This window comes from Oncorhynchus nerka, linkage group LG4 (assembly GCF_034236695.1).
Source record: "Oncorhynchus nerka isolate Pitt River linkage group LG4, Oner_Uvic_2.0, whole genome shotgun sequence".
Classification (NCBI taxonomy): domain Eukaryota; kingdom Metazoa; phylum Chordata; class Actinopteri; order Salmoniformes; family Salmonidae; genus Oncorhynchus; species Oncorhynchus nerka.
The window spans coordinates 39838611-39860230 of NC_088399.1; the positions used below are offsets into that span (position 1 = coordinate 39838611).

The following is a 21620-nucleotide window of genomic DNA, read 5'->3' on the forward strand; positions in this document are numbered from 1 at the left end:
ACATTATGGTACCACAAAGAGACTCCTATTCCATGTACTGTTTTTGGGTGGTTTCTGATGTTCTAGGTGCTGCGGAGAAGAGCTCCAAGCATGGGGCTGAGGATCGTACCCAGAACATCATCATGGCCATGAAGGACCGCATGAAGATCAGGGAGAGGAACAAGCCGGAGATCTTTGACGTGATCCGGGATGTCTTTGTCGTCAGCAAGGCGATCCACGCTCAGCAGATGAAGACCATCAAACAGAGTGTACTGGACGGAACCTCCAAGTGGTCGGCCAAGATCACCATCACAGGTACACCAACACAGGGAGTAATGGTATTGCACCAGTGGTCACGTTCCATGAACTGTTCTATTGTACTGTAAGTAGTCTTCTCTCCCCATCTGACTATGTCCATGTCTCTTTATTGATTTCGAATGACTCTGTGTCATCCTGTCTGTCCACCTGTGGTATGATGCTTCACTGTCTCACTGTTCCAATGTCTGTCTGCAGTACTGTGTGCCCAGGGACTGCAGGCCAAAGACAAGACAGGTTCCAGCGACCCCTATGTCACAGTCCAGGTGGGCAAGACCAAGAAGAGGACCAAAACCATCTACGGCAACCTCAACCCTGTCTGGGAGGAGAAGTTCCACTTGTGAGTCTGACTTGGCCCTGCACATGTAGTCAGTAGTATTATCCTGTGAGAGCGCGTGTTCCTATGTGTAAGCAGGCCAAGACTTCAAGCCTCAGGCAGTCTAGATTTCCTCACCCACAGGAAGTATGTGGTCATGTTTAACCCACTTCCAAAATATCACACGCTGTCTGGTGCCATTTGACAATGGGAGACACTAATTTATTCATGGTAGTGGTGCACACACGTGTAATTAACTCTTCCCCTTATATTACATCAGGCCACACCTAGTTCAGTTCTACTACCTTAGAATGAGCTGCAATGTTAGCATCCACGCAATGTAGTTACCATGCATATCTGTTCTTGGTATGTAATCTTCACATTAACGCTACCTTACTCATTTTCCCCCCCAGCGAGTGTCATAACTCGTCGGACCGCATCAAGGTGCGTGTGTGGGACGAGGACGATGACATCAAGTCCCGGGTGAAGCAGCGTCTGAAGAGAGAGTCCGACGACTTCCTGGGTCAGAGCATCATCGAGGTCCGCACGCTCAGCGGAGAGATGGACGTCTGGTATAACCTGGGTACGTCCTCGCTATCCTGCAGTAGAATGTCGACTGTATGTGAGACGGAGGTGGCTGCCTGTGTTCGAGACCCATCGTTATTATGTTAAGTGCATGTACAGATAAGTCAAAGGGATCAGAATGGTAAGAATGACCGCGTCAAAGGGGGACATTCCACTGCATCGCAGCCCTGAGAAATAGTAGTGGCTTCACACAGGGCCTGTTTTGGAGTTGATGATTCTATGTTAATCTAATGTTGATGTGTTCTCTGGAGTGAAGCCATGAAACTGTCCATACCAGGCCAACTCTGAGCCGTTGGAAAGTGTCCAGTGTGTACAGGGCCCTCCCCCTTTCACAGCCTCTCCTCAGTCCTCACATGCCCCTGTGCTCCCTCCTCATTGTGTCCAAGAGGCTCTATTTTTAGAGTGTGTACGCGGGTCTGAACGTAGAAGTGCTTGTATCCAGCCGTTTCAGATGATCAAAAGGGTGAAGGTTGTTTGTTTTGTTCATGCTTCTTTTATCCTGGAATCCTCTGTTTTCCAGATATGTACTGCTCTAATCCCTATCACTCATACATCTACTCTTCTAAGTTATGCCAAAGGCATATTCTGTTAGCGTCCTCATTGCATCTGCCAATTCCCTCCTTTTCCGTTTTGAATTATACTCTATTATTATTATTATTATTATACTCTATAGGAGGGCTGAAATCAACCCTTTCAACTAACAGATTGTTAGTTGCTACACAGTGCTTTGTCTTAATGGACTGTCTGTCCCAGGGTTAGTTAATAATGGGTTGAAAGTCTAAGAAAATAAACATTGAATCAAAATGTATTTGTAACATACACAGTTGACAGCATTCAAGAAATGTGCAGTGAAATCCTTATGTGCTAGCTCCCGCAACACCCAAGACCTCTTACTGTAACACAGTGGGTTAGTTAGCACCCTAGTATATCTGCCTCTCATATGTCACCAGCTCTGATCTACATTGTAGCCATCTTCTCTAGTCCAGTCTGTGTTGTGCATGTTCCTCATTACCCACGTCTCCCTTGGCCAGCAATACCATTTGTCTTGCCCAATTGCACAGGCGAGGAGTGGCCCTAAGGCTCCTACTTGCCCTGGATGAAAACATTGGCTGTCACCACCATGGTCTTTACTTTCCCCTGGGCTTACTCTCACTTGTGCTTCCTCTCCTGCCCCTTTCTGTCTTCCTTTGTCCACATGGCTTCTTTCTTCCTCTGTTTTCTAGCTTTTACACTCTCCCTTTTGGAATGGGCTGGTTAGGGACTCAGGAGGAGGGTGGGGTGTTGAAAAAGCTCTTCAATGTTCTTCTAGCTTTAAACACTTCCCAAAAGTGAATTGTTTCATCGCCCTTGGCTTTCCTTTTTCTTCCTCCTCTTAATGATAGTCAACCTTTTTTAGGGATGCCTCACTGTCTGTCATGGACTTCCTATCCCTGCAGATGAGAGACCCAGCATGAGTTACTGATGTGGTGTGTTTGTTTGCGTGCATGGGTATGTGATTAACTGTGCCATTCTGAAGCTGCAGGCCTCTTTCTTTGCCTGTTTAATCATGACTTTTTGAAAACGACTCCACCATGATACTGAAAAGGCCTTCAAAGGAACAGCACTTCTTGAATGTTAAAGTGGTTGCTTAGTGTGTTAGCTCTATGACAAGGGGAAACGTCTGTACACTTTCCCTAGACTGTGAAATATACATTTAGCTGATGTTACTCATTGACTGTGTTCGATACAACACTAAAAGAGCTGTGAAATCATACGCAAAGCCACTCTCTCTCTTTCATCTCCTCCATCCTCTTAGGGGAGATCTCCTCCTTGATTAATATGTAGCACACTCCAGTCGTATCGCGGCCGCTTAGACGACACGTACGAATTACCCTGATAATGTGGCTGTCAGGGGAAATAGCCGGGGATGAGCTGCCGAACACGCCACTTCCAGAATAAGACCAGCTGAAGTGTCCTCAGCCGGAAGAACAAGGACAAATCCATACAACCCTGAGCCCTTGTCCTCAGTACAAACTGTAGTAATGCTAGTAGTATAGCACCCACTGAATGGACTTGTAGCGGAGCCACTGTAGACCCATTGATAGTAATAGTCTGTAATTGCCATTTGATTAGCAGACCTGGTCAATGTGACAGATCTAGATTATATTATTTGACTCACTGACTTGTGTGTGTCTATTGTTACAGAGAAGAGGACCGACAAGTCGGCCGTGTCCGGCGCTATTCGTCTCCACATAAGTGTAGAGATCAAGGGAGAGGAGAAAGTGGCTCCCTATCACGTCCAGTACACCTGTCTACACGAGGTACAACACTCAGTACATCTCTTTGTTTGTAAGATTACTGCAGAAACCATAATTGAAACTAGTCCTAAACCAGCTCTGAAACACAGCTTCTTGTGGGTCTCTGTATCACACGGACATTGTGGCTGTCTGCCTTCCAGAACCTCTTCCACCACTCAACGGACGTTCTGGGCCAAGGGGTGGTGAGGATCCCAGATGCCAAAGGAGACGATGCCTGGAAGGTGTACTTTGACGAGGTGACCCAGGAGATAGTGGACGAGTTTGCCATGCGATACGGGATCGAGTCAATCTACCAGGCAATGACGTGAGTCAGAGGAATCTGACGACCTACTCTAACTTTCTCTTGCTATCACACGCTCTGTTCAATCTCTCTTTTGTTCGCTCTCTTTCTCTTGTTCCCTCTTTTGTTTGCTCTCTTTCTCTTGTTCCCTCTTCTCTCGTTCTGTTTCTTCTCTTTCTCTTATTCTCTCACTCTCTCGTCTCTTATCTCTGTTATTTATCTTATCTCTCTCTTGTGCTCTCTCCGTCTCACTCTCTGTCCTTCTCCCCCTCTCCTCCCCCTTTTCTCTAATATGAAATAGCCATTTGGTGCTGTTGTCATTTCCTGGTGGCCCCAAATGAAGGAAAGTCAATTATAAATGGTCTAAGAATGGCTTTGTCTCCATGAGGTGCCATTTTCCGTACAGATGCCTGGCTCCATCATTTACACAAAGCACACTCAGGTGGCCATCCCTCAGACGTAATGGGGCAGGGGCCTGATGGGAGAAATGAGACAGCCATCCCACATAGTGAGGGATCATTGGGTGAAAACCTGACCCCAGAGAGAGTGCTAGCTAGCTAAACATAGGCCTGCTCTTGTGCAGTGTGTTGTAAATCCTATTACGTCCCTGAAATCCACTGCTACTGTATATTATTTTGCCCAATAATGAAAGATGTCTGTGTGGTATAAATTGGGTCAAATTACATAAACATGTCCTTAGCATTTCGACCTGAACATTACATTGCGATAATTATGGTATGTGAACAAGAGACGTAATGAAGCTTTGAAATAGTAGAATCAACCAACATTGAGCTGCTCTCTTTGAGCCCTCCGTGACAGTGCCTTCTCCTGGTGTGTTTAGGCACTTCGCCTGCCTGTCCTCTAAGTACATGTGTCCTGGTGTTCCGGCAGTGATGAGCACCCTGCTGGCCAACATCAATGCCTTCTACGCCCACACCACCGCCTCCACCAACGTCTCCGCCTCTGACCGCTTCGCCGCCTCCAACTTCGGGGTTCGTATGGCCCCACACCCCTTTCTCTCCCAACCCCAATAACACCATCTTGTAGTTGTCATATACCACAGGTTGTCTTTCTCTGAATGATTTTCACCTTAATTCTCTCTTCCCTCCAACAGAAAGAGCGCTTTGTCAAGCTATTGGATCAACTCCACAACTCCTTGCGCATTGACCTCTCCACATATAGGGTAAATTGAGAAGTTTTAACATTGACCTCTCCACATATAGGGTAAATTGAGAAGTTTTAACATTGACCTCTCCACACATATATAAATTGGAAGTTTTAAATTGAGGGAAGATGTTTTAACATTGACCTCTCCACATATAGGGTAAATTGAGATGTTTTAACTCTCCACATATAGGGTAAATTGAGAAGTTTTAACATTGACCTCTCCACATATAGGGTAAATTGAGAAGTTTTAACATTGACCTCTCCACATATAGGGTAAATTGAGAAGTTTTAACATTGACCTCTCCACATATAGGGTAAATTGAGAAGTTTTAACATTGACCTCTCCACATATAGGGTAAATTGAGAAGTTTTAACATTGACATCTAAATATGCACCTTCCCCCTCTATCTCTGTTTTTCCTCATGGAATGGTCCCCAATTATTCTCCCTCAGAACAACTTTCCTGCCAGCAGTAAGGATCGTCTCCAGGACCTGAAGTCCACTGTGGACCTACTGACCAGCATCACCTTCTTCAGGATGAAGGTATAGGCAAAGGGCTGGGCTACAAAGACTCTCTGTGAAGAAACATTTTCTCTACTCCTGCCTTTGTGTTTTAGTTTTTCTTACTCTCAATGGGTACTGGTGCTATGACTGTAAATCATTACGATATATCACTCTTTATTGTGCTGTGTAAGTGTTCTCTGTAACGCTCATCATCTCCCTCTGGTGTTCAGGTCCAGGAACTGCAGAGTCCCCCTAGAGCCAGTCAGGTGGTGAGGGACTGTGTTAAGGCCTGCCTCAACTCCACCTATGACTACATCTTCAACAACTGCCAGGAGCTGTACAGCCGCCAGTACCAGCTGCTGGACACAGTGAGTCACACAGTCGATCTTAGTTCAACTCACTGCCATTTACACTAACAGAATTAATGCAGGATATTCATATTCTACCCAGAGTGGTTGAAAATGCACTTTGGTGATGACATTTCACTTCATTATGTTAGAAAATACATTTTTACCAAGGCAAGTATAATTCATGTTCTGAATCATTCAGTGGGGTCTTTATCTACCATATCATTAACATGATATCAAAAAGTCAGATGCCATAACCTAGTACATCCCATAATGAGCACCAAGCTCAGTTGACAGAGTGGTGCAGCTTTATCACCAACACTTTTGAGGAATTGACGTTTTGTCTTCCAAGTTGTTACAGAGTGTCGCAATAATCAAAATTAGCATGACATTGAGCTGAATTAAATGCAAAAGGCTTTGAAAATAAATAAAAAGCTTGTAGTACCCTCAGTGTTCCGTTGACATTTCACAGAAATACGCTTGTTTTTGCGAGAAGTCTTTGGGAAAAGAACAGGGACTTCGCATGAATATGAACAGCGTACATTAAAATACTATGTCATGTCTCAAAATCAGTATTTATCTTACCTCCCTATTGTTTTTTGTCCTCCGGATTCGAAAAGAAAGATGGCGAGTTCAACAGTGAGCCTGTCAGTTAACCTTAACTCTTGCACAGTATATCCCCTAGCTGACGTGATGCTGTTTTCCTGATTTATGACCACTTTTTTTCCTCTGGTCTCCATTTATTTTGTCACCCTAATTTTAACCATCCTACAAGGGTAAAAACTACATTAACATTTGAACGGATTATGATAGAGACATAAAGTTTGGATCATTTGGTTTTCTCAGAGGAGTATCTATACAATTAACATATCATTTTGCCTGTTGGTCAAAATTTGTTTTTGATTCAACACCCTTTTCATATGAATATGTCACGGGATATCACTTTAATCCAGCAGTGTTACATTCAGTGTTTTGTCTGACTGGGAGTGTGGTTGTGTTCTGGTCCAGCACAAAGAGGATCTTCCCCTGGAGGAGCAAGGCCCCAGCATCAAGAACCTGGACTTCTGGCCCAAACTGATCACCCTTATAGTCTCCATCATAGAGGAGGACAGGAACTCCTACACACCCGTGCTCAACCAGTTAGTATCCACACACACTGGAAATATTACAGGAGTACATCAATTATTAGTATGTAATGATCCTCTCTACCATCTCTCCTCCAGGTTCCCTCAGGAGCTGAATGTGGGGAAGGTGTGTGCTGAAGTCATGTGGGCGCTGTTCTCCCAGGACATGAAGTATGCCATGGAGGGTGAGTCACCACCGATGACCGATCAGGAGTCGAGCAGACACGTGTCCAGTCTGCGTCAATTTGGGTTCAAGCTCTTCAACCACTAATACCATATTCCCAGTCTTAATGGCCCTATCTGGCCTTTTGTCTGAGTGTGTTTGTGTTAGTTGTGACTATATGGCGAAAGAATGAGCCCCAGACTATACAGTTGAAGTCAGAAGTTTACATACACTTAGGTTGGAGTCATTAACTTGTTTTTCAACCACTCCCCAAATTCTTGTTAACAAACTATAGTTTTGGCAAGTTGGTTAGGACATCTACTTTGTGCCTGACACAAGTCATTTTCCCAACAATTGTTTACAGACAGATTAAGTCACGATCACAATTCTAGTGGGTCAGAAGTTTACATACACTAAGTTGACTGTGCCTTTAAAAAGCTTGGAAAATTACAGAAAATGTCATGGCTTTAGAAGCTTCTAATAGGTTAATTGACATAATTTGAGTCAATTGGAGGTGTACCTGTGGATGTACAGTGGGGCAAAAAAGTATTTAGTCAGCCACCAATTGTGCATGTTCTCCCACTTAAAAAGATGAGAGGCCTGTAATTTTCATCATAGGTACCCTTCAACTATGACAGACAAAATGAGAAAAAAAAATCCAGAAAATCACATTGTGAATCACATTGTGAGTGTACTTTTTGGAGAGATGTCCTCTGGTCTGATGAAATTAAAATGGAACTGTTTGGCCATAATGACCATTGTTATGTTTGGAGGAAAAAGGGGGAGGCTTGCAAGCTGAAGAACACCATCCCAACCGTGAAGCACGGGGGTGGCAGCATCGTGTTGTGGGGGTGCTTTGCTGCAGGAGGGACTGGTGCACTTCACCAAATCGATGGCATCACGAGAAGGAAAATTACGTGGATATATTGAAGCAACATCTCAAGACATCAGTCAGGAAGTTAAAGCTTGGTTGCAAATGGGTCTTACAAATGGACAATGACCCCAAGCATACTTCCAAAGTTGTCAAAATGGCTTAAGGTCAACAAAGTCAAGGTATTGGAGTGGCCATCACAAAGCCCTGACCTCAATCACAGAGAAAATTTGTGGGCAGAACTGAAAAAGCGTGTGCGAGCAAGGAGGCCAACAAACTTGACTCCGTTACACCAGCTCTGTCAGGAGGAATGGGTCAAAATTCACCCAACTTATTGTTGGAAGCTTGTCGAAGGCTACCCAAACTGTTTGACCCAAGTTCAACAATTTAAAGGCAATGGTACCAAATACTAATTGAGTGTATGTAAACATCTGACCCACTGGGGAGGTGATGAAATAATTAAAAGCTGAAGTAAATCATTCTCTCTACTATTATTCTGACATTTCACATTCTTAAAATAAAGTGGTGATCCTAACTGACCTAAGACAGATAAGTTTTACTAGGGTTAAATGTCAGGAATTGTAAAAAACTGAGTTTAAATGACATTTTTTTTAAATGTCTAAGGTTTATGCAAACTTCTGACTTCAACTGTTCATGTGGAGTGTACTATAGGTACTAAGTAACAGTAGAAGGAAAAGGACATCTCTCCAGTCTGTCTTCTCCACCCCCTGTCTGTGGCTCCGTCTCTGTCTCAGCATTGTGTGTCTTCTACCATGTCTTTCTTTCAGTAATGGATAACGTTGATCATTACCAGTGGCTTCAGGGTAAGACTGCATACTGTACTGTAAATGATAAGAGACCCTCTTCTTATGCTATTCTACAAGATGTGCCAGTATTCTGTTAGCCGTTAGATATTTCCACAATAACGCCTGCGGGGGTGTGGTACAGTATATGGCCAATATACCACAGCTAAGGGCGGTTCTTAGGTACTGTTCTGGATACAGCCGTTAGCCGTGGTATATTGGCCATATACAACAAACCCCCGAGGTGCCTTATTGCAATTATTAACTGGTTACCAACTTTATTAGAGCAGTAAAAGGAAACGTGGTGTCATACCCCTGGTGTACGGCCTGATATACTACGGCTGTCAGCCGATCAGATATCAGGGCTGGAACCACTTAGTTTATATAATGTATTTTAGTGTTGAATATAATTTTATTTCTACCGGAGCTCATCTCCATTCAATCTTCCTCTCCACTTCTATCTTGATCTATTTCTTTCTATTTTGTTGCCTTGTTGTCTTTCATTTCGTTCCTTCGGTCCGTGCTCATTCCTCTGTGTTCTAGCCCCATCTGAATTCCACCTTCGTGGGCAGACATTTTATGCTGGTAAGAGCATCAACTCCACCCCATCACTCCTCTTGTCTTGTTCTCCTCCCAGAACCCCCAACATATAAACATAGTTAGATCTGTGTTTCCAGTGAAAACTGTCATTCACAACAGAGATGCAAAGGTATCCTATAGGGAAGGCTGTTTCTCTGTGGTCGGACAGTTTCTGACGATGTTTTACTTATTCCGACGAGGGCAAGGCGGAGGGCTGAGTGGGATTTCTAGGGAGGGAGAATGTGGAGCAAGCTACGCTGAAGTTGAGTATGGAGAGAGAGGAGGATGGAGGAGTTCTGGGGATGTGAGATACAGTAGAGCTTCATGCGGTGCAGAGCGAGAGGGCGACAGAAGCAGGGAGTAGATGTGCTGGGTGTGAAAGCTGCTCATGTCTCCCAGTACCCCATCTATTACCTCCTCTCCCCAGAGGTGGATTGTACATCTCTAACTTTCCTCTGTCCTCATGAAACTCATTTTCACACTCTCCCAATGATAGATGTCTCTCGATGTTTTGTGTGTGTTAATCACCGTGCCCAGGGGCACAAGGGGAGTGGAGCTGCCCATCACACACTCAGCCTGCAGTAAGCCCACTTCAAAGCCCAGTTGAGAGCCCTCATGTCACCTGGCTGTGGCTGTACAGCCCGCTGGGGGTGGCTGGCTGCTCTTCACTCTTCTACCTCCAAGCTTACTGAATCCTACCTGTTCTGTGCCCTAAATATCCATACTTCTCTTACAGTAATATTATGACTCAGACACTCATACATAAGTGCATATTTATGCACACTTGTACACAATGATACGCACAAAAAGAAACACACCCTCAGAGAGACACACACTGACTTTCTTGTGTGTTTGTCTCCACAGAGCATGAAAAGCACCGGCTGTGTAAGAGTGCCGACTACATGAACCTGCACTTCAAGGTCAAGTGGCTGTACAATGAGTATGTGAAGGACCTGCCAAACTTCAAAGGGGTTGTACCCGACTACCCATCGTGAGTTAACCGTGACTTGTTTTAACTTAAGAAATGTGTATAAAAATAGGTTCACTCTATTTTACCCCTTACGCCAATCTTTCCCATGTGCAGGTGGTTCTTACAGTTTGTGCTGCAGTGGCTGGATGAGAATGAAAGCGTTTCCATGGAGTTCATGCATGGAGCTCTGGAGAGAGACAAGAAAGATGGAGTGAGTAACGGGAAAATAACCAATCTTTGTCAGCTCTTCACTATAAACGATATAGTTACAATTGTCTCCATCCCCTTCTCCCACCAGTTCCAGCAGACATCTGAGCATGCTCTCTTCTCTTGTTCGGTGGTGGACGTCTTCACCCAGCTCAACCAGAGCTTTGAGATCATCAAGAAACTGGACTGTCCTGACCCAAAGGTCATGGCCCACTACAGCCGACGATTCGCCAAGGTAACCTTACCCTCGTTGTCCTAGCTACCTGTCTGACCTGTTGACAAATGCCTGTTGGGATAGATTATTCTCTCATATCTCCACCATCTGTGGGATTCGTTTTAGGGAACCTCTCCCTGAGTCATGCTTGAGTTCTACTTTTGGCTTGAAATGTTTTTCAAACAATAGCTAGGTTTCCATCCCATTGGCAACACATTTGAATGTGAATATAAAAAAATCTGCATTAAAAAAATATATGCACATTTTCCCACCAGAGATGTGTTTCCATCAAATTGACTTGTTGCGGATAAAGGATGTGCGTGATGACGTAGTGCACATAAGAATAACGTGTGGTTACATTTCCATGTACCAAATAAAAAAAAATACAAGTTAAATGGGCTTCCACCGCATTTTCAACTCGAATGGTTTTGTTCATGAATAAATGTGTGTTTCTATTGAGAATGTGCCCACTCATTACTTGGCACACAGTGTGCGCTCTAGCCAAGAGCTTGTACATACAGTGCAGGTATGCTACCTACTGATCCACTGTCTTGGCAAAGGATAGGATGAATATAATGATCTCTGACCAGAAAGCTACCATTCACCAGCTCTGCAAGAGTTATGTCAAAATATGTTTGTTACTCACCAAATGTGCCTGCATCTAACGTAGTTTACTGCCGTTACACCTGGTATGTATTGTACTTCCAAAATAGGTCTAAATAAAAAATATGTTTTTGACCAGAAGAGGCATCGCTAGGGTTGCAAAATTGTGTGTACTTTCAATAAACTCCCTGGTTTTCCAGAAATCCTTGTTGGAGGATTCAGCATGTCGTGGCTCATTCCCTCCTGATTCCGGGACCTTCCAACTGGGATTTGGGGGAAACCAGGAAAATTATTGAAACCCTAGCAGTGCCTTTTCTGGTCAAAAACAATACATTTGCTTGTACATTTTCATATACACCTATTCTGGAAGTAGGTACCGGGCATAACTGCAGTAAATTACAATTGTTGCATATTTGGTGAGTAAAAAACATATATATTGACATAAACTCGCAGAGCTGGTGAGTGGTAGCATGAATGGTAGCTTTCTGGGCAGAGAAGAGATCTAGTCATATTCGTCATTTCTTTTCCCCAGATCCTGGTTAAGCCACCTACATGTTGAGAATATTATGAACAAAATGGTGAGATTATTTTTGTTTCTCAAACGCCACCCAAGCATTGATCATCATGTTACCAGAATAAGACCCTCTATATTTATTGGAAAACAACATCAAGCTCATCACCGTGCACTTTCATCAACCTGTGAAGTTTTTTAAATTTAAATTTTTCTCCCCAATTTCCATCTGGTCTCAACGCTCCAACTCCACAACGGGCTAGGGAGAGGTTAAGGTGGAGTCATGTGTCCTCCAAAACATGACCCGCTGAACCACGCTTCTTAACACCCGTCCACTTAACCCGGAAGCCAGCTGCACCAATGTGTCAGAGGAAACACCATTCAACTGACGACCGAAGTCAGCCTGCAGGCACCCAGCCCACCACAAGGAGTCGCTAATACGCGATGAGCCAATTAAAGCCCCCTCCGCTAAACCATCCCCAAACCCAGACTACGCTGGGACAATTGTGTGCCGCCCTATGGGACTCCCAGTCACAGCTGGTTGTGACATAGCCTGGGATCAAACCTGGGTCTGTAGTGACACCCCAAGCACTGCGATGCAGTACCTTAGACCGCTGCGCCAGTCGGGGGGCCCAACCCTGTGAAGAATTTATTTAATCTGTGGCCTAATAAATTGTATGCTTTCCCGAGTTGTAGTGTGAGGACCACACAACATATCATTGTGTGACTCCAAGTTTATCCCGCCATTTCTCGCCCAATTTTATTCACACAAAAAGATCCCACCTTGTCAGGCGTATTTTGTTTTCTCAACATTTTCCGACAAATGAGCTTTTCCATCAGGCCTGTCGCAACATTTTTTTTCCGACATGTACTTTACTCGCATTAAATGGTTGGATGGAAACCTGGTTACTGGTGGAAAAAGTTTGGCATTTGCTCAAACCTTTTGAAATAGCCCCAAATCTCATTAAAGTGATTAATGATCATGACCGCCCATTGCATTTTCTTCGGAAAGCAGCCAACTCTTTCCTTTAGAGAAATCCTTACCATTGCTTTTCTTATTTTAGAGTACCCTTATTACAGATATTAGCCTTAGAAAATCCTATTTCTATAAAAGCAGCCCGAGCATTGTCTGGGGGACTTTAACATTTGTGTAAAGGAATTGGATATGATATGTTCTTATTAAATAGAAATGTCTAATGCGACAATCATACTTTCTAGCTGGGCTTGGGCTGGCACAGTCTATAGAGAGACTGAGGTTTTTCATCACAGAGAATATATTCAGGGAATGCATTCCTACTTTCAGAGGACTCTTTCCAGCAGTAGTCCAGAAAAGTTACCCGACAGTAACCTCACATACCCTCACTCTAACTTTACCTAAAAAACACACTAGCCTCTAGCCAGTGTTAAAGGCCACTTCCCATTAACAGAAAAGGATGACAGTCATTTAGTGGTTGGAATGAGAGAACATATTTCCAATGACCTGTTTTCCTCCCCACAGACTATTGCCAAAGTTCTTCTGCAGTACAGTGCCATTCTGACCAAGAGCTTCCCCTCCTACTCTGACAAAGAGAAGATTGTAAGTCTTCATATTCTGCCTTACACAACATACAGTGCATTCGGAAAGTATTCAGACCCCTTGACTTTTTCCGTATTTTGTTACGTTAGACTTATTCTAAAATGTATTTAATAGTTTTTTAGACATTATTGCAAATGTTTGAGTAAGGCTGTAACGTAACAAAATGTTGAAAAAGTCCAGGGGTCTGAATACTTTCATAATGCACTGTATCCTTAGTGTTTTCAATGGGAGTTTCAACCTCTAAATGGTCTCTATCTATCGCTCGCTCTCTTCCCCTTCGTAGCCCTGTGTACTGATGAACAATGTGCAGCAGTTGCGTATCCAGCTGGAGAAGATGTTTGAGTCCATGGGTGCCAAACAGGTAAGCAGCAACACTATGTACGGGGAAAAGATGATAACAAATAGCTATTTTTCACAGATGGGTAAGATGGAATCGGGGTGAACAATGTTCATACTCACTGTGCTCTGGACCACCAGAAACCTCCTGGAGAGAACTACATGCGCATTGTGTCTCTGGGCTCATGCAACCGGTCGAGCAGCCGTTGGTTTTAGCAGGTTTTGATTTAAAGGAGTGAATGATGTGCTACTCTGGCATCACACCTAGAGAAATGAAGAACATCAACTATTTGCTCTGTGTGAACACATGGTTCAAATTGCTTTTGTGTGTGACTGTTCTTCATAGACAAGATTATGAATGTTTGTCTTTCCGTACCAGATTGCAAAAGCGGAAGCAATGGTAGGGAGATGGTTCACGTGACTTGGAGAAGTGGATGTGTGCTACTGTAGCATCCTGCCATGTGGAATAAAGCCTTAGATCAATAGCAGCTATAAGCCAGTGCTTATTGTGTAGACTACTAGACTGTTACATTAACATATGCCCTTGATGATTCTATTATGTCCCTAGATCAATTTCCTAGAGTGCATAAAGCTATGTGCGGTCTATAGGTTTTCATTACCGTCCCTTCAGTATGTTTAGCATCCCAATTTAAGAGCACAATGTAGTATCTATATGTAAGTATGTTTAGGACATGCTTTATTCTGAATGATTGTTCCGTTCTTACTGCGTAGTAAGTCAGTTATGTGGTTTGGATGTTGAGTAAAGCAGTTTGTAGTTTGGCCTTGTAATCCCATCGTTTTGGTTTACGCACCCAGGGCTGAATTGTAGCACTAGACTTTGACAAATGAACTTTAAATAGGTGTTTCCTTCGCTGCTTAAGATTGACGAGCAGGTGGATGATGATGAGGAAGAAGAGGACGAGAAGGTGGGTGTTCGTTCACTTTTGGTCGGAGGCTGTTTGATAGTTGCCAAAGTGTTGTAGATCCTGTTGCATATTAAGTATTGTTTAACTCACCTTCCCCCTGACTAGCAGGTCATAACTGAGGATGAGGAGAGAACGACTCTGGTGGGTATTTATCATTAGACGACTGTAGGATAGAGTTCACCCTCTATAGAGCCTTTAGGAACCCCCATAGTAAAACCATAGACAAGTCAACTACTGGAGCTAGATTTCTCACATGATAGTTCCCTGTGGCCAATTAGATGAGTCTTTAGTCTTTTGAGGCTATGGAAGTGTAATGGTAAGAACATCTGCACCCAGAGGATCAGTTTCAGATTATTGCGGCTGTGAAAGTGTGAAATGCATGGAATAAGCTAGTATCCAGAATTGTTTGTTTATTCACTGCTGATGAATGGCATTTGGCTTGTGGTTGGGTTTTTCTAAAGTAAGACAATCAGTGTTCATCTAATGAATGTAGAGAGTGGAACTTTAATCTGAGCTGTGTTTTCAAAGAAGCACAACTCAGGGGTTGTGTGAAGCCGTGATGTTGTCGTCAAAGCTCTGCGTTGTGCTGTGAGGAGATGAACTTGAAAGGCAGACTGTTCTGGGCTCCTGTAGAGGAGGAGGGAGATGTGGGAGGGAAGGAGTGATTAGGAATGGCGTTATCTCGGATGAAGCTTAGTAGGAAGAGTTCACAGGAACTTCACAGTACATGCTGACTCACGCTCTTCTGCCTGTCAACACAAATTAGACACTTAAAAGACAAGACACACTGTTCAAGTTTCATTGTCAACAAGCACCAATTTAAAAATAACAATAACAATTCTGTTATGTTTATTTTGATAGTCAGAAATACTCAAATAAACTACAGTGTCATCAAAATTGTACAATATAATGGAATGGTCGTAAACCGTTGACTGATAATGAACATTCTGCTGTTACGACATGTCTTTTTATCTGTGTCCTGGAAAGCCTTCACACAGGTCTTCATTATAATCACTCTGACCTTCAAACTGTGGTGCTGACTTCGTGCAGTTAGCAGGAATAAAAGAAACTTGGGCATTTTCCCTTCTTTTCCCCCCCCTAGGGCAACATGGGCAAAATGATAGAATGGCGGCAGGTGGGTGTAAGACGAGGACATTATGTATGTGCATGTATGGACTTTCTGTACATGGATATACATATATATATAATATATTGTTTTTGAACCTCAAATAGAAAACTGACTACCCCTTTTCCGTACAGTGCATTCGGAAAGTATTCAGACCCCTTGACTTTTTCCACATTTTGTTACGCTACAACCTTATTCTAAAATTGATTTAAATTGTATTTTTTTTCCCTCATCACTCTACACACAGTACCTTATAATGACAAAGCAAAAACAGTTTTGTTTTTACATTTTTGTAAATGTTAAATAAAAAAAAACAGATCATATTTGCATAAGTATTCAGACCCTTTTCTCAGTACTTTGTTGAAGCACTTTTGGCAGCGATTACAGCCCTGAGTCTTGGGTATGACACTACAAGCTTTGCACACCTGTATTTGGTGGGTTTCTCCCATTCTTCTCTGCAGATCCTCTCAAGCTCTCAGCTCTCTCCAGAGATGTTTGATTGGGTCAAGTCCGGGCTCCGGCTGGGCCACTCAAGGACATTCAGAGACTTGTCCCGGCTGTGTGCTTAGGGTCGATGTCGTGTTGGAAGGTGAACATTTGCCCCCAGTCGGAGGTCCTGAGTGCTCTGGAGCAGGTATTCATCAAGGATCTCTCTCTGTACTTTGCTCTGTTCAGCTTTCTCTCAATCCTGACTAGTTTCCCAGTCCCTGCTACTGAAAAACATTGCCACAGCATGATGCTACCACCATCATGCTTCACTGTAAGGGATAGTGTCAGTTTTCCTCCAGACGTGACACTTGGCATTCAGGCCAAAGAGTTCAATCTTGGTTCCATCAGACCAGAGAATCTTGTTTCTCATGGTCGAGATCTTTAGGTGCCTTTTGGCAAACTCCAAGCGGGCTGTCATGTGCCTTTTACTGAGGAGTGGTTTCCGTCTGGCCACTCTACCATGCAGGCCTGATTGGTGGACTGCTGCAGAAATGGTTGTCCTTCTTGGAGGTTCTCCCATATCCACAGAGGCAGTCTGGAGCTGTCAGTGACCATTGGGTTTTTAGTCACCTCCCTGAAGAAGGCCCTTCTCCCCCGATTGCTCAGTTTGGCCCGGCAGCGAGCTATAGGAATAGTCTTGGTGGTTCCAAACTACTTACATTTAAGAATGATGGATGCCACTGTTTTCTTGATCTTTAATGCTTTGCACAAATTTCTAAAAACCTGTTTTTGCTTTGTCATTACGGGGTATTGAGTGTAGATTGCTGAGGAAATTGTTTATTTAATCAATTTTAGAATAAGGTTGTAACATAACAGAATGTGGAAAAAGGGAAGGCGTCTGAATACTTCCCGAATGCACTGTAAATACAGAACATGATACTGTAATGTCTGATACTGCTGTCATTGTTGACGTGGTCGGCTGGTGTAACTTGTAAACCGACTCAGTGTATCAATCATTTCTCTGAGGGTTTATCAACCGTTCTGCCTCTGGCTGGAGGTTCACAGTATGTTTTGTGTTCTGTCTCACTCCAACCCTTCAGGAAAGTGTGGAGGAGGAGGTGGTTGAGGAGGAGCAGGTTGAGGTTTGTTGGTGTAGTAGAGGTTGTGTCAGTGACACACTCACTGATATCGTCATGGTCACATATAGTCATTCCCACTCACTGCCCCTCTCTCCACTCACGTAGTGGTGGTCACACTCGCATTCGCCACGTCATTGTGCCTTCTCATGGTGGGAATGGACACCACCATCGTTACCCGGGTGACTTTGATCTTGTTGGGTTTTTCACTGGTCATCTGTTTGGTGCAACACTCTTCCCCTATATGACTACGGTACTGTTGTCCCTTACCTGTTGGCTAAATCCAAGTGCAGCTGTCTTGCGCTCCATTACACAGACATCTCCTTCCCACAACTTCATTTACTTTCAGACTACTACGCAGTTTAATGATTTAGTTATTTTCCCTTTTCTTTTGTTTTCAATAGACTGACAAAGAGAAGGTGGGTTCATTACAAACAAGTGTTGCATACATACAGTATGTAGTCCTACAGTATGTATGCAAAGGTTTACTGTACCTCTTTTAACAATTTTGTCTTGGTTAAGTTTATTATCCTAAATCTTCTCCTGCTGTTAGTACTAGTTGGGTTGCTGGTCCGTACTTTATTGCAACAAAAGACGCATTTGACTTTTTTTTCATTGTTATTTATTGTACGTCTCTCAAAGATGGATGCACCCCCAGAGGAAAAGGTGGGTTCGTTTGTGCCTTTATCCCTGGGTTGTATAGTTGAGCGGTAGCTATGATGCTCACAAAAATGTCACTGGTTCATTGGTCAACACATTTCCCAATTGGTACAATATTATTTTCTAGCACCATCAGATATTTGCCATGTATTTCTAGTTTTTACCTCCATACTAGCTCTTTATAAAAGACAGCAATAAATACGGTCATCTCCTTTTTTCCCCCCTCCCACTCTCTGATAGCCTGAAAAGAAAGACGAGGAGAAGGTGAGTGTAGTAAGGATGTGACATCATCAGTTCCCATCTCCACTAACACTGTATCACTCTCACTAACTGTCACTCACTCAGCAGTATACACACGTACAGGAGGCTCATGAAAAACATACTCAATCTCTCCCTATAGCCCCTGTAAGCCTTCCTCGTATCCACTGGTGCAGAACTCCTTCAGTAGTCTCCCCTACAGCTGTCCTATACTCTTGTCTGCAATCTAGACATGTAGTCTAGTCCCTGGCAATCCATGTATCAGCTGACCTATTGAAGCATTAGCTTAATGGGCCACATCATGTTGTCATCTGTCTGGCTGTGGTTGCTTTAGGCCTCTGTGAGATGGTTTCTGTCAGACTGATGCTGTGGTTGTAGATACGGGACACATTGTGACCCCTGGTGGTCCTCCAATAGAATATACTTCTGAGTCAATGAATCTGCTGTCATATTAAACCGCCATTTTCTTTCATCTGCTGTCTTTGAAGGTGGTGATTATTACCGACAAAAAGGTGGGTTAGTCTACAGGAGTGTTGGCTCTAATAACAATGGCTGTAACTAACTGGAAGAGAAGTAGCAGTGACATTGCAAGTATAGGGAATCTTGCTACTTCAGTCAAACATTTTTCACAGTTTCTCTGAAAACGATGTTTGAGTGACCATTGCCTTTTCTTGCCATGCTCGTTCATCTACTGGCAAAAAGCAGAATAACACATTTTCTCCATTGCTGCTGGATTATTGTGTGCGCTCTACTTTGGCTTGCAATTCGCATACTTTACAGTATGTGTATTATCTGGCATCAAAGGGAATTATGTTGCTGTTTTCCCCCATATCTATGGTTTATGAGAATCATGCTTAACTGTTTTACAAAAACAATTCTGTACTCAGTACTTCTGTACTTATTACACTGTCTCTGTGTGCTTCGCTGCGCCTGTCTGACTATCTGTGTGTCTTCCGGTTTGTCTCCAGCTGGACACAGAAGCCAGTGACCTCCTGAATGAGCTTCAGGTCAAGCTGAACAATGTGCTGGATGAGCTGAGTATCACGTTTGGAAACAGGTACACGCATGCTCCCACACAGTCCCAGGATTCCAACGTGTACACTCTCCCATACTATGTCACTCATAATGTTTCTACTGTGGACCCATGCACACAGCTTCATTCTGTAGTATATGGAGTCCATTTTGGCTCTGAACCCTAATACCTGTGGCTCCTTTCTCTCCTGTAGTTTCCAGGTTTGTATTGATGACTGTATGAGACAGATGGCCTCTCTGCTGTACCAGATCAAGGGCCCAGTCAACGCCAACAGCCGCAACATGGTGGAGGCCGACTCGGACAACGTGCTACGGCCACTTATGGACTTCCTGGATTCAAAGTGAGTGGATCCCTCCTGCTTTTCTATTGGCTGCTGATTTGGTGGTGCCCATTTTGGTGCGTTCCCTCAGAAGTCAGTTGTCAGTATGTTGTGCCATGTTGCGTGATTGTGTATTTGTTGGTTTGCTGTATGTGTTGTCTCATTAAACGTCCGTGTGTCTATGCAGGTTAACGCTGTTTGCCACAGCGTGTGAGAAGACTGTTCTAAAGCGGGTTCTGAAAGAGCTGTGGAGGATTGTGATGAGCAGCCTGGAGAAGACCATCGTCCTGCCCCAAGGAAACGACACCTTCGTAAGGCCTAACACCTTCCTAACATTTACCTTCAAACCTGGCACTTTTCCTCACGAGACTCTACTCCAAACACACCGTCACCTAATGTTGTGTATTCCTCTCCTCAGGGGGCTCAGATCCTGTCTGCAGCCAAGGAACTGGGGCAGCTCTCGAAGCTTAAAGATCACATGGCAGGAGAGGCCAAAAGCCTGACACCTAAACAGTGTGCTGTCATGGATATAGCACTGGACACAATCAAAGTTTGTCTTTGAGTTTATAGGCAAACATACACCTGTGGTAAAGTTACTATTTAGATGATGAGGGGACTGTGTTGCTGATCCTTTAATTACAGGCCTCATTCATCGTATATTAGGGAATCAAACCTTCTCCCTCTTCATCTCTCTCACTCCTCACTCTCACTCTTCTGCAGCAATACTTCCATGCAGGAGGGAACGGTCTGAAGAAGGCGTTCCTGGAGAAGAGTCCTGAGTTGACCTCACTACGCCACGCTCTGTCCCTTTACACACAGACCACAGACACGCTCATCAAGACCTTCGTCACAACACAACACACACAAGGTGAGGCAGCGGACACACACACACACACACACACACACACACACAATAGCATCAGTCTGCTTCCCATTGTGTCTAACTAAATACATTAGTCATAAAATAAGACCTTTGCTTCTCCCCTGCTTTGCCACCAGAGGTCACCAGAGGCTCCAGTGCTCCCTCTTGAGTACTGTTCTATTTAGTATTGGGCTTGAAGTTGATCTATCAGCTAAATACTGAGCCTCTGTTACATACCTAGAAACAAACTTTCACTGGCTCTGTGACTGTTCTGTGTGCTGTGATTTGTCTAACTCGAAAATGACTCACTGCTGCCATTTGACACTGTTTGCTTATTTGTCTTCTTTCTTGGGATCTTTTCTGCTGCCTCCTCACCAGTGCACAATGGGAAGGGTATTAGGTTAACTCCCAACGAAAAAATACAACCCTCCAGGGGTAGGTGGTGCCATTAATGGATAGCATGTGCTAACAACACCGGTCTCCTTTACTCTGTACATAAACCCCCTCCCATCTGCCCCTGTGGGTGAGTTTGCCCCAAACACCAACGTTGACTGCTCCTCCTCCTGGTTGTTTGACCCTACCCATACCCTCTCCTCCTCCTCCCTAAAGGATACTACTGGTATCTATAATCACACTGACCACCACTGGAAGATAATGTCTTGTGTTTCCATCTGTGTGCGCTAGGGTCAGGAGTGGACAAGCCGGTGGGAGAGATATCCATTCAGATCGACCTATTCACCCACCCTGGTACTGGGGAGCACAAAGTCACTGTCAAAGGTTTGTATATTTGTGGAGTTAAGGAAAACAATTACTCCAATAAACACTTCTCGCTGTCTCCCCATCCCAACAAACAAACTCATCTCCTTCCCCGTTGTACCAGTGGTGGGAGCCAATGATCTGAAGTGGCAGACGTCTGGGATGTTCCGGCCCTTTGTGGAGATCACCATGATTGGACCCCACCTCAGTGACAAGAAGCGCAAGTTCCAATCCAAGTCCAAGAACAACAGCTGGGCGCCCAAGTTCAACGAGACCTTCCACTTGTGAGTCCAGAGCCAAGCAATAGTACAGTAGCCTGTTGCCTAAAATTATCAATGTCTACTCCTTGAAATAGCCATTGCTCATTGT

General features: G+C 43.9%; 1 protein-coding gene across 6 annotated transcripts in view; it reads left to right on the top strand.

The window, feature by feature from the left end:
• Positions 1-21620, top strand: part of unc13bb (unc-13 homolog Bb (C. elegans)) — a 108333-nt gene that overhangs the window by 84069 nt on the left and 2644 nt on the right. For 2 of the 6 annotated variants that reach the window (XM_065017508.1, XM_065017511.1), the window contains 26 exons: positions 67-294; positions 493-634; positions 1024-1193; positions 3380-3495; positions 3633-3796; positions 4614-4764; positions 4887-4955; positions 5392-5481; positions 5673-5810; positions 6798-6928; positions 7013-7098; positions 10194-10320; positions 10414-10510; positions 10598-10741; positions 13333-13410; positions 13694-13771; positions 18264-18287; positions 18770-18793; positions 19250-19338; positions 19508-19654; positions 19821-19944; positions 20052-20183; positions 20354-20501; positions 20874-20930; positions 21180-21272; positions 21376-21535. In XM_065017508.1, coding sequence (XP_064873580.1) covers positions 67-294; positions 493-634; positions 1024-1193; positions 3380-3495; positions 3633-3796; positions 4614-4764; positions 4887-4955; positions 5392-5481; positions 5673-5810; positions 6798-6928; positions 7013-7098; positions 10194-10320; positions 10414-10510; positions 10598-10741; positions 13333-13410; positions 13694-13771; positions 18264-18287; positions 18770-18793; positions 19250-19338; positions 19508-19654; positions 19821-19944; positions 20052-20183; positions 20354-20501; positions 20874-20930; positions 21180-21272; positions 21376-21535 — 3007 coding nt within the window. The remainder of the gene's footprint in view (positions 1-66; positions 295-492; positions 635-1023; positions 1194-3379; positions 3496-3632; positions 3797-4613; positions 4765-4886; positions 4956-5391; positions 5482-5672; positions 5811-6797; positions 6929-7012; positions 7099-10193; positions 10321-10413; positions 10511-10597; positions 10742-13332; positions 13411-13693; positions 13772-18263; positions 18288-18769; positions 18794-19249; positions 19339-19507; positions 19655-19820; positions 19945-20051; positions 20184-20353; positions 20502-20873; positions 20931-21179; positions 21273-21375; positions 21536-21620) is intronic. The other 4 variants (XM_065017509.1, XM_065017510.1, XM_029653260.2 and 1 more) reach the window with 4 other exon arrangements.